The following is a 13,390-nucleotide window of genomic DNA, read 5'->3' on the forward strand; positions in this document are numbered from 1 at the left end:
ACGTGTGCATGCGTAATAAATGATTGGTCGGGTATGAAACAAACGTCTCTCCCCTCCATAGGAATGTAACACTGAGATTGAACATATAATCATGAAACATCAAGAGGGCAATGGAATTATGTGCAATAAGCCACATGTGTTTCTAAATAAAAGATCTTGCCAGACAGTCTTGATTACATTTATGATGGAGTTTTACCATTACTGGACAAAGACAATGATGTAAAGGAAACGTACTGTGATTTTAGTAAAGCAAATGATAGGGTGTCTCACACCAAAGAATAATAACCAGAATTGGCCTGGAAACGAACGTTGTCACATGAACTGAAAGCTGGCTGGAGAACTACAAACAGTGTTATAAAGAATAACTACACAATGAGTAGAGAACCCTCACAAGGGACCAGAGAGATCGGCCTTTGATTCATTCTTACAGAAAAACTGGGTCTGAAAGGCAAGGCTGGGGAGAAACAACTTACAGAGCAAGCCAATATTGTGCCCAGAACTGAGCCTGTCTGCTTTTTGCTGTCAGCTGTCCCCACGTCCCTGCAGGCACGGGCACTGCAGGTGCAAGCACTGCTGAGAACAGATGAGTAATGCCAGCAGATAATTAGAAAAGTGAACAATTAATAAAAAGAAAGAAAGAGGAAAATGCAGTTTTTTTACACCTGAGAAAATATTCCTTTCTGTAGGTAACTGCAGGAGGTTAAAAGGAAGAGGTGACAATGCTGAGAGAAAACCTGAAATTTGAAGTCAAACAAGATCAAAATTCTCAGAGGTTTTCATGTCTCACCACCTCCACTGTCCCTCACGGGCAGCTAAAATACCGGTGACTTAATATCAACCACAACTATTCTGTTGAGCTACAGTTCATTTTTAGTTCTGTACTTAGGACCATTTGGTGAGTACAGTATCGTGAGGATTTGACCTCTCCCCAACTTGGTGCCACCCAGAAGTGAACACTGCTTCTTTGCTGGTCGGTATGAGAGTGTGCACTGCAGCTGATTTAATGCTGACATCTGGGACCTGCAAATGGGTGATGCCCCATGAGGGGTGCTGAGTGGCACGTGAGCCCGAGAGTTCCTCAGTCAGTAGCTCTCACCTGACAGCAGCCCATCTAGCAAGCAAAATATACCCGCTCCACATCAGTCAATAAACAGACCAGAAGGAAAACCAGTTGAACAAGGTCTGCTCTGAAAGTAATGCCTCCAATATAATTATGTTGGCCTGTGACATCAAAGGTATGTTGGTGGTACAGCAGAAGTGGTTGAGCCTTCTTCCATTACATGTTATTGCTGTGTGACAGATGGCAGTGGAGGGGAAGTCTGACAAAATGGTGTCTAACATGGAAGCATGCATGAAGCAAAGGGGTGTCGCTGAATTCCTCCATAAAGAAAAAGATGGCATCCATTGACATTCATCAGTACTTGCTGAATGTTTATGGAGATCAAACAGGGAGGAGGTGGGTGGTGTGTTTCAGCAGTGGTGGAAGCAGCAGTAGGTCAGTCACCCCTGCTGGTACAGATTTTCACAAGCACAGCTTGCAGGCTCTTGTTCATCACTGGTGGTGACCATTGAAAAATAATGTTTTGTAGTTGAGAATATATGCTCTGTCAACTAGTGTTATGGTGCTCTTTGTATATGATGTAATTTCCATGAAATAAAGAGGAGGTATTACTTTTGGAGCCACCTATGTGCATTGGAAAGCCATAGGTATTAATTTAGCAGCAGGACACTGTTATTGCCTAACAAAAAGACATTTATTTTACAGACAAAGTTCATAGCATTGAAAGCACTGAGTAAAAGAAGCAGCTTTTTGCAATCAGCCTGCTGTGACTGCTTGCCTTTAGGTGCAACTCTCCAGCAGAGTAAATCATTATTATTCCCATTGTTATGCACATTATTCATTTGTTAATACTCACATGCCAATTAGCTATCAATTCCCATTTGCCAATTAAGCAATAAAGCAATCAAATCCACAGACTGGCAAGGCAGGCTCACCTTGATATTAGTCTCCAAGACACTGAGCGTACAGAAATACCTGCATGGATTTGGATGAAAGCATATCTGGGAGGGCTTGCCTTCCTTGCCAAGGCAGCTATGCTGAGCAGTGGCCATGCCACTTCTGCAGCCCAGTGCCCTGATACCCAGTGTAGTCACCCCAGGGCAGAGGGGAGAGATGCACAGGGCTTGAACAGGAGGCAAAAGCAGGGGCTGCAATATCCAGGCTAATGAATCTGCGGGTCATCTTGATCTGCTCTGATGTAAAAGCCAAGACTTGTGCTACAAGCAAGAGACTGACATTATTCTACAGATTAGGACTTACAGGGCACAGGGTCTGCTTCGGTGCCCAGAAAGTCACCATGTCTCATAGAGAAGCACCTCCCAGATTTTCCTGCAAGGTTCCAGCACAACTTGGCGTTTGCATTCAGGCCTCGCTCCACCTATCTAGTGCTGGAAGGGGGCCTTCAATGAAAGAAATCTTTCATTTTAAGGAGCCTTTTACATTGCTGGAGAGATCCAAGAGAGCCTTGCAGCAAATGGGAAGCAGGCTTTGAACTGGGCAACTGCAACACCGCTGTGCTTTGGGACCTGCACACCACAGCAGTCAGGCCTTAGGAATTCGCAATGTAAACTATTCACAAGATGCGATGGGGGAATTTTTATTATTCTGCCAATAGCAACTTTTGGATAGAGAAGGCTGGGAAAGCTCTGGCACTGATGAAACTCCAAAGGCTTCCACTGATAACACTGGAGGCCTGTGGACATGCACCAGCTTCTGGCGCCGGTCCCTCCCCAAATTCAGAACCGCCCCAGAGACTTCATTAACATCGGACTGCAACTCTCTGCTAAGGAAATGTGATTTATGAGCAACTCACATGTAAATGCAGAGGCAGAGATTTCCTGGAACATTTTTAGTGTGTTTGAATGCAGGTGGAGAAGGAAGGTAAGCTGGGAAAAGCCAGGGCTGCTGATGACTTAGTGCATGAAATAACCTTCATCTGGCAGCTTTTTACTTTTCCTCATCGATCCAGTGAGGTAACTGTAAAATTATGGCATCCAAATAACATTGAAAAGCATTAAATAAAGCACAGGGCCAGCATGTATTTTAGAGCAAGTGGATAATGTGACATCAGTGTCAGTTCAACCTTTTGAAACTCACAGAAATGTTCTGGGAACATTAAAATGTACGTCATTATGTCATACAGTGAAGCATTAAAATCCCGCAAATTCTAGGCTGTGCTTTCATATGCATTTTAATTTCATTTCGTTGAAATGGACTTTTTTGCTGCCTTGGTTACCAAAACTGGTCAAGCAAGCACACAGCTTGGCCAAAGCCCATAACTCACTCGTTTTCTTGACAAACTTCTCAGGATCAACAGTTTCCACTGACCTGTAAGTCTGTGAGCCAGTCGCAAACCTCTTTTGTGCCGAAAGGCAGCAGAAGCAGGGGGATAGGCCTACAATTGTTATTTCACATTTCTGTTTAACAAATGCACTGTGATCTTCTTGACACTAATTTGGCAGTGAGCACTAATGCTGTACTGCCAACGCTGTGCACGCTCATGTCTATGGTTATCTTTCAGCACACTTGTCCCCTCGGGCAGCTCAGCCTCCCCAGGCACTCATGCTACCACACATCCCCACCAAGACCTCCTCTTCCCTCCCACTGTATGAGCTGGCTTGGGGACCAGCAGCATCACATCACCAGCCTTGCATCTCCCTTCTCACTCCATCCCTCTTATTGCACCACTGCTCCAAACTCTCAGTGTTCAGAGTGATGAACGTTTTCACTCTTCAAGAGAAAGGATTTTGTTTCCAAAACAGGTTAATGAGAATTTTTAGATGCCTTTCTCCCCTCTGTCATCTACAAAAATTTCATTTTTACAAGTATTTTCAAAATGTTCTTTGTTTTGAAGGTCAGGGATTTAATACTGTTGCAAACTCTTTTCTGAAGCCTGAATACTAACATACTTCAAGTCCACAATGATTAAGGGGAGCTATAAGGAAAGGAGGGGGGCTATAAGAAAGGACAGACTCTTTAGCAGGGTCTGTGATGACAGAAGAAGGGGAAATGGGTTCAAGCAAAAGAGGGGAGATTTAGGCTGAACATAAGCAAGAAGTTTTTTACAATAAGGGTGGAGAGGCACTGGCACAGGTTGCTCAGAGAGCTTGGATACCCCATCCTTGGAGACACCCAAGGTCAGGCTGGAAGGGGCTCTGAACACCTGATGAAGCTGTAGGTGTCCCTGTTCAGAGCAGGGGAGTTGGACCTTTAATGGTCCCTTCCAACTCAAACAATTCTATGATTTTATGATTCTATGATTCTACTGTCCAGTGGTTTAGTTTTCCCTCCAATTGTATACGCATCAGTGGTGATCACCTTTGTGCTAATTTAAAAGCAATAGCCCTTAGCCTGAGAGCACTGTTCTCAATAACCAGGGCCGCTATCCCGCTGACTCAGTAGAAGTGTTAGGTCACAGCTTTCACATTGAGAAACAAGTGCAGTACACATACCTGTCGAAATCTTACCTAAACTTACGTTATCCAAATATCTTAATAGCTTTACATCTATTTGCTGGCTTCAGCAGCTACAATGGCACTTAGAAAACACAAAACCAATTAATTTCTCCTTGCTAAGTGTCTTTCCGCATCATGGGAAACAACCAATGTTTTATAAAATGCTAACACTGGGCTGCCATCCCCCCTGTACCCTCCATTCTGCAGCTAATAAAAAAAAGCAGGAAAACAGTTGCTTTGGAGGTGGGGTGTGAAAGGAAGAGAAACACGTGCACACTGTCCTCGCAAACAAAACGTGCCATGTTTTGGAAACCGTCATTTAGAAAGGCTCTGCACCAGATGGAAAGAACTGAGAGAACAAGATTGATGGGAGGTTCAAAACTTACGAAATGCAAGGAAAAGCTTTAGGGGTTGTCATTGCTTACACTAGGAAAGAGGATGTGGGGAGATAGATAGTGTCCGAATTCATAAAAGGAAGCTCTAAGGAAGAAAGAATCTTTTTTGTATCCCCTGGGATTAGGACAAGTTGTAATAGGCTTAGCAGAAGAGAAGGTGATTGCAGCCAGGCATCAGGAAAAAGTTCCTAATTGCAGGGACAATGCAGAGACAGGCTCAGGAGGGAGCCTGCAAATCCCCATTGCAACAAATTCTGAAGAAGTCATCCAGATGCCCTTCAGGAAAGACACAGATAAAGCTCTTGACAGTGTGGTTAAGTGATCCACCGTGGCCCTTTCTAAATCCGCTTCTTCAGTGTTGGTGTCAGGAAAAACTTAGATCCGCTTCAAAACCACTGCTTTTTTTCCTTAAAGCACTGTGATATTGGCACTAGCAGGTGGGAGCTGAAGCATGGCAGTGGTGGTGGCATTGTCCACATGTCTCCTGCTGCTGGTGGGAGTCCAAGAATTAAACCCTTCTGCAGTGCAGAAAAAGCCAGTCCCTGTTTTGGAGTCTGACAGTCCTCATTGTGCATATCAGCTAGAAAATCCAGGAATTTCCATCCTTGTATAATGGACCATTTAATCTGTAAACCATCAGCAATATGGTTAGAGGCTGAGACAGGCAGGAGAGCCAAATCCTCACTTGATGTAGTGCAGTGAAGTTTAAGCTCCCACCTTGGCTTACAGAAGCTGAAGATATGTCCATCAGATTATATTGAGTAATTCAACACTTCATACAGGAAATATATAGCTATTTCCTCACAGAGTCCCTGTCTGCAGGAGGATGTCTAGCCCATCTTTCATTTATCTGAGTCAGTTTTGAAAGCATCCCACTCTTGCAGTGAAAAAAACAGAGTGTGTCATGAAAGGACAACTAAAAATCTTGCCCGTAATTTTTTAATGTCTCTCATTCACAGCTCAGCAGTCCTACAGGTTGTTAAAGAGAGTTCCCTGTGGTGAATGGAAAACTGTAAATCCAGAGAGGGACCAGAAGTGCAATACTATCCATCAGTGTGTTAAAAACACAAACTGACAAAAAATATGGCCCTCTGGGTTCTTAAACACACTCAAAGTAAAATCCGTCTAGGCTATGAAATAGGAAAACTGATGCCTGCAATGGATCAAGAGCAAGGATGATAAAGTGATAAGTTTTATGGATGACTGATGTGGTACACTCGAATGGACCTCTGTTTGTGGGAGATCCCTTCATGTCTCCTGTACAGCCAGCGTCAACAATCTGCCCTCTGTTTCCAATAAATCCAAGTCCCATCAGCCATAAAACAAAGGTGCTCTATTCTTGATGCAACCCCAATCTTTTCCCATTCTAGTTACCAGAAAAGTTCCTGTTATGGATGTATAATCCTCACTGGGCACATATATGCCAACTTGCTCACATTATGCAATTTATTACTCTGTGCCTCAACCCACCAAAATAGGAATCTGGCTGCTTGCACAGCCAGTGCTTTGTGAAGCTCCAGGGAGTCCATCAGCAACACCTAGCTACGACAACAATAAAGAATGGGTTATTTATGAGCTGTGTGTGCAATCACACTTCTCAACTAGAACTTTAGGACAAGCATCTTCTAACACACACTCATCAAATTTTAAGTGATAGGATGTCTTTCTCAAGAACATGTTGATAAATAGGAACCAGTCCCACTGCTGAGCATCAATGTAAATGCCCTGGACTGTGGCTTTTCAAGGAATCATGTAGTGAGATGGGTACACAGTGAGGTCTATGAAAGTTCAAGACTGTACTTGATCAGATGCGTGACATGAATATTTTGTAGGTAGACAGCCTTCCCCTTAGTGCATCTGCATGCTGTGCTCAGGACTGCCATGCAGAATTAGCTCTGGGTATTTGCATTGCTGCCCATCTAGATGAGGCCAAAAGTTAAACAGCTCTGGGTGCAAGTGCAGATTTACATCAGAAATGTTGCCCACAAAGGGAAGAGATTAGGCCTTATCTTAAACACCATGCTATCCTTTCATGTCTAATATTTTGCTCTGTGCAAGGTCTTTCCAGATGAATATTCAGCCAGTGGCTTTTAACTTTGCCTCACAATTTCCAGTTGAAGGGCTGTGCTCTGGAAGTGACCAAAGGAAAATCTTCAGTGCAGAGAAGCCTGAAATAAGCAATCTTATGAGCCTATTAATGCAAACAAAGGAAATAAAGCATAAAAATCAGAAGTAAGATACAGAAAAAATACGGAAAAGACGAGTGGCAGGAAATCCCAGTGTCACTTGCTGATGGGTTCTGTTGACATGAGGCCATAAGCACACTGAGGTGCTCCTGCCAGTCATTATTTGCTCACAAGAACCATACCAGTTTAACTACACCAATTATAAAATCAAGCTTAATTAAATTGGAGCAGCATTTGCATGCAGGAGACATGCAGCCCTTCAAAGGCAAGCTTTTCTTTGATGCACTGGACTCAATTTCACATGGCATATATAATAAGGCTGAAATGGATATTCAGAATCGCAAAAGGCCTGGCTGTAATGGTCTTTCCTTCCTGGTGTATGGGTAGCAGTTGTGAAGGGGATAGAAGAGCTTGGTCAATGGCCCTGAAATAGAAACCTGAAACCTGGAGGTCTCTGCAAACATGTGTAGGGGCAGAATAGGGTATTTTCTGTTAATGCTAATCTGCATGCACAATATGTTAATAACTGCCACAACTTGAATTTCTGGACCTTTGTGAATTCCACTTAACAATTGCTTACATAGCACCTAACAGTTTTATTAGCAAGCCACTATCAAAAAGAGGACAGGCTTTCTCTTATCAGGGCCCTCAGGGACCATGGAGCATGGAGGATGACAAATTCCATCTCTCCCTAAAGCTGCTGTACTGAAGTCCAGAAAAGAAGGCTTCTAGACATCATTTGCAAGGAATGCTCAGATTTACAGTGGGGCTGCTCACAGGTGACAATGTGGAGCTGTTCAGACACCCATCCTGTTCTCCAAATTTCCCTCTTCTCCTCTGCTGTACCTCCGCTCCCTGTGAGCAGCTGCAGCCGCCATGAGGCCTCCCCTCAGCCTGCTCTGCTCTGGGACAAGCACACCCAGGGACATCAGCTGCTCCTCACTGCCTTCATTGTACTCCAGACCCTTCCCCATCTTTGTAGCCCTCCTTTGGACTCTCCCTAATAGCTTTATGCCCTTCTTACACTGTAGGCCCAAGCCTGCACCCAGTGCTGGAAGTGAGGCCGCACAAAGCAGAGCAGAGGGAACAGCCCTCTTCCCACTGCCTGTTGGCAGTGCTGGACCCAGGGCACCCCAGGGCACAGTTGGCCATCTGGGCCCCGGGGCACACTGCGGACTTATATTCAGCTTGCTGCCAACCAGAACCCCTGCATTACAGCTGTACGTCTGTATAAGCATCCATGATGCACAGAGAAGCTTCTCCCATTTCCCTTAACCAAATGGCAGGATTCTGCTCTATTTATCTTAGTGAGCAGGTGACCGAGTCAGTATTGAACAAACACTGTAAGAAATGCGTTTATGGGTTCCGATGAAAGAACACCTCAAAGCGTGTGTGAGCACTGAGGAAAGCTTGTGGAACATTTCTTTTGCAAAATAAATACACACTCACTGCCTAATTTCCAAATCGGCACCAAGAATATCAGTACTTGCTAATGTCTCTGGGGAAGAGGGTACCGAACTGCTAAATACACTCTGAGCTTTGAATAGTCATGGTGTACAGCTTCCTCCCTACCCCAGCAAACCTTCTCTCAGCCCTCTTCCAGCTGCTCTGGGATCAGCCCCACAACAGATGTGTTGGGCCAGATGCTGACAAGGTTGGGATACAGCAGCTGAAAGACCACGCGGATCCAACAGTGGGAAATGTGTAAGTACATGTGGCCAAGAAGGCACAGGGCATCCTGGCTTGCATCAGCAATAGCATAGCCAGCAGGAGAGCAGGAGCAGGGAGGGGATCGTCCCTCTGTACTCAGCTCTGGTGAGGCCGCACCTCAAGTGCTGCGTTCAGTTTGGGGCCCCTCACTACAAAAAAGACATTGAGACCATGGAATGTGTGCAGAGAAGGGCAACAGAGCTGTGAGGAGTCTGGAGCACAAGGCTTATGGGGAAGGGAGCAGCTGAGGGAGCTGGGATTGTTTAGTCTGGAGAAGAGGAGGCTCAGGGGAGACCTTATTGCTCTCTACAACTACCTGAAAGGAGGATGTGGTGAGGTCAGGGTCAGCCTCTTCTCCCCAGTAACAGTGATAGGATGAGAAGGAATAGCCTTAAGTTGTGCCAGAAGAAAGGTTTATTCTCTGGGTAGCCAGGCATTGGCACAGGCTGCCCAGTGAGGTGATAGAGTCACTGTTCCTGGAGGTCATCAAGAAACATATAGAAGTGCCACTGAGGGACATAGTTTAGTGGACATGGTGGTTGACAGTTGGATATTATGATCATAGAGGCCTTTTCCAACCTTAATGATTCTATTATTCTATTCAGTGATTCTCTTTCTTGTCCTGGAGGACAGCAGAGGCAGCCTGGCAGCTCTCTGAGCCTCAGACATTGCCACGGTGTTATCCAAGGGCTACCTCCAACTGGGGAAATGCTCATAAATGTGGATTTGATTTTGGTCAGGAAACAGTGAACTGCTGGGCGCAGGAAAGCCCAATGCCTTTGGGTGAGGAGGCAGCAGCACTCAGGCTGCATCCCAGGCATTAATATTTCATTTCCCCTTTGCTTGCACCCACACAGTTCCCCTGACTTGCAGGAAGCACCACGCACGCAGAGCGCACGTGCTCACATCAGTCTCAGCAATAGGATCACCCGAGCACTGTCCCATGCAGCTGATGCAGCTCACAACTCAGTGAGGCGGCTGCATGATGCTGAACCAACCACTGCCATTCCCCACTGCTTCAGGTGTGCACAGCAGGAGTGACTGCTACCATGTGCACTGCTGCACCCAGAACCAGGAAAATGACCCTATAGAGCTGAACTGAATCCCAGCACAGGAGGAAGGTGGACATAAGGAAAGCTGTGTGATGCTCATTCAGCATCCCCCCAGATGATTCCTAGCTCCCTGCCGCATGGCAGCACCCCGTCGGCACACCCAGGACAGGGCACCGGTGAGGACTCCAAACCACGGAAGGCCTCTGGGGAGGGACCCTGCCTTGCAATCACCTCGAACAGGAGGAGGGAGAGCGATGTGCCACTGCCGCACCCCTGGGATAACGCAACGTGCCCCCACAGCCACGCAACGCCTCCTGCTCTGAACAGGGTAACCCAACCTGCCCACCACTCCGCAGGACACGCGCACGCGCAGAACCGCGAGAACGCGCCGCCGACTCCGCGCGATAGCGCATGCGCGTCGCCCCCTCCCCTCCCCACTCCCCCTCCCTGTCCCCCGCACCGCAGAGACGGGCGCGAAACGGCGGTGGGCGGGGCTTGAGCGGTGGGCGGGGCTCGCGTAGGGGGCGTGTCCCGAAGGGGCGTGTGCCATCGCGGCGCGCCCTGTCCATGGTGCGGGCGGCGGCGGCGGCGGTTGGGGTGACGCCGGGGCGGGAGATCGGCGGCGCGGGGCCGCATGGACGTCATGTCCCCGCAACAGGAGCACCTCGGGCCCAGCCGCTCATCCTCGGTGAGCGGCGAGAGCAGAGTGTTCGCCGCCGCCGACGGTAAGAAGGTAAGGCTGCTCCTCGGGAGGTCGTGCGGGAAGGTGTCATCCGTCGGCGCGGTTCTCGTCGCCGGGCACTCCCCGGCTCCGCGGCGGTGCGTGAGGAGCCGCCGGGGGAGTTGGGACCGCGAGTGTCGGAGGGAGGGATCGGAGCAGGCGTGTCCAGCCCGTCGGGGTCTGCGGCAGAGCTTTGCCGGGTGTCTGAGACCGGGGACAGCCGAGGGTGTCACGTAGAGGTACAGGGGTGCCGGGAGCGTCAGCCCGCGGTCACCCGGAGAGCTGGGGAATGCGGAATGCCGGAGCTCCGGGTCTGTGCCGTATGGGTGTCCTGTGAGCTGCTGTGATCCGGCTGTGTGAGTGTCCCGGGGGGAGGTTTGGGGGGCTCTGTGGGGTGCACGGGGACTCCGTGGCGTGCGTGTTTGGGATTTGCTGAGCGAACAGGGGAAGGTTTGCACCCGATTAGGGGTGCTGGGGGCTCCCACATGTGCTTCGGATGAGAAAAATGTGAAGGCAACTTCCTGGAGAGGTGCCCTCTGCTTTCTCTGTCGTGACTGATGGGGACGCTTACAACCGGCTGTAGCTGTTCAGTGTGCCAGTTGCATCTGACACCATCAAGTGCGGAATGCTTGTTCTTCGTGCAGCTGAGGGCTCATTTCTGCCTTACACTGTGCTGTATTGAGTGAGCTGCTGTGACCACATTCTTCCCACTGTGTAGAAGGAGAACTCTTTCCTCCTTGGCTTAACAAGTACCGTAGTGGTTTTGTACCAAAGTGGGGCTGGGTGCCTTCCTGCCGTACCCGTTCTGCTTCACAGTGCCATCTACATCTGTGCTCTGTCTGCGTTTAGAGGAGCACAGTGTCACCGGCTGCCAAACACACTGGGAGGATTAGGACATGGCCGGGTTATGGTGTCCTTTATTAAAGCTGTCCACTTGATGCCGGGTAGCTTGTGCCCAGCCCTGCTGCCAGTGATGGCTGGGGCTTTGTGGCTGAGGGGACCCCCAGTTCCACTGCTCCTCCAGAGCATCAATCTGGGCTGTCCCTGGGATGTGTCCCCGTGTGTTTCATCCCACCAAGGCATGTACCTGACTGCAGCCCCAGGGACATACATCGCAGGGCACAAGTAGAGTGCAAAATGGCTGCTTGGGGGGTGCTTGGCCTGACTTCTGCCTACACCTTGATTTGATACGTTTCTGAATAAAGAGTGTGATACACCTACATGAAGGGGTGGAGTGTCTTCTGCTGGACAAATGGATGGAGTGAATGCTTGCCCTCCCCAGTACTATTTTAGAACCTGAGGCAGCTAAATGTGGGACTTTGATCGTTCTACTACCACTTCTTTGATTTTTGCTGAAGACACCTTGCTGCCATGATGCCAGACATCACCTGAAATGAGAAGGGATGCTCAAGTGCTGCGGAGGTGAACACTGCTTTCCTACAAATTCTTTGATTCAGCTTTCTGAAGACAAGAACTGAAGGTAGCACTTGTGCTTCCTGTTCCTGCTTCCACTGAAGGAACGCAGACCTCATTTTTGCCAGTGCTGACAAGGGAGCGGGGATGTTACTTGTTACGGACCTTGGCAGCTCTCTTGGAATTCCTCAGCCTGCAGGCACAGACAGTGGGGGTACATAGGGAATCCTCCTGCAGCCGCAAGCATCAGTCCAGCCCCTGTGCTCCTCCAGAGTCCCAGAGCTCCCTGGAGTTTCCTCACAGGCTGCCTCTCTGTCTGACTGGGGAAGAAGGTCCCTACCTTCGTGTCTGTTCAACACTGGGCTAGTCCTAAATCTGCTTGAAGCAGGATCTCAATGGCAGTTTTGCTCCCCGTTTGCTATGGAGTTTCTGAATACCTCTGTTTTGAGCTCCACACAGTGCTAAGGCACAACATTATTTTGTCAAAGCAAGAAGGCTTTGTTATTACAGGACATACTGCGCTGCTTGTAGCAGTTATATGCAGTTGTGCTGATGAGATCAGCTTTGATACTGGTGACACAGCATGGCACGTTTAAAGATATTGTTGCAAATACATACTTAACATTCACACTGCCTGTGATTCTCTGTGCTCTTTACTGAGATCCTGGCCAACAATCTGTGGGGCTGCAGTCAATATCACACCACACAGTGCCAGAAATCTCAGCTCTCCAGGAACAGTTCTGTGACAAAAATGCCCCCAAACATGGAGTGATGAGCCACCAATGAGCATTTCTATTTTATTATTTCAATTACACCGTTCCCAAGTTGTTCTTTGATTGTCTGAATTCCTATTTTATCTTCCACTTGGCTGTCACAACAAAGCTGAAGGATCACACCATAGGACCAGGAGATAGAAGTTGTCCAAAACTCACCCCGTTTGCTTTATGGGACCACTTAAACTACTGTCTTGCAAACACTTCCTCTCCTTTTCTTTACGTGTAAAGCAAGCTGAAATGCTAGCACACCTCACAAATACTGGGAGCTTCTCCCTATTAAAAGCTTGTAAGGCATTCAAGACACCCTTATGGAAGGTGACACCGAAGCTCAGTATTTTAATTGATGCTTTTGGAAAATTCTGGGTCACGTTCCCTCCTTTACTGGACTTAACTGGGGTCACTGGACAGTGGTTGACCTGCAGAGTAGTTTTTGTACTGGCTGTTTAGTAACCAATACCAGTAAATTGATGCAACTCTGAAGTGGGCTGAAGTAAGATGAGTAAAAGCGATTTTACTGATGGAGCTTATTTGTACAAATGTATCAAAACAAACGATTCAGCATGTCTTCTGTGCCAGTATATCTGTGTCAGCAGTAACAGCTGCGGTCATTTAATTGTATTTA

General features: G+C 47.7%; 1 protein-coding gene across 1 annotated transcript in view; it reads left to right on the forward strand.

Annotated features, from left to right (window-relative positions):
• Positions 1 to 10,389: 10,389 nt before the first annotated feature.
• ARHGAP20 (Rho GTPase activating protein 20) overlaps positions 10,390 to 13,390 on the forward strand; it is a 60,877-nt gene continuing 57,876 nt past the window's right edge. The window contains exon 1 of the mRNA XM_072326605.1: positions 10,390 to 10,591. Within this exon, the coding sequence (XP_072182706.1) occupies positions 10,493 to 10,591 (99 nt within the window). The 5' untranslated portion in view covers positions 10,390 to 10,492. The remainder of the gene's footprint in view (positions 10,592 to 13,390) is intronic.

Source organism: Excalfactoria chinensis, chromosome 1 (assembly GCF_039878825.1).
Source record: "Excalfactoria chinensis isolate bCotChi1 chromosome 1, bCotChi1.hap2, whole genome shotgun sequence".
Classification (NCBI taxonomy): Eukaryota; Metazoa; Chordata; class Aves; order Galliformes; family Phasianidae; genus Excalfactoria; species Excalfactoria chinensis.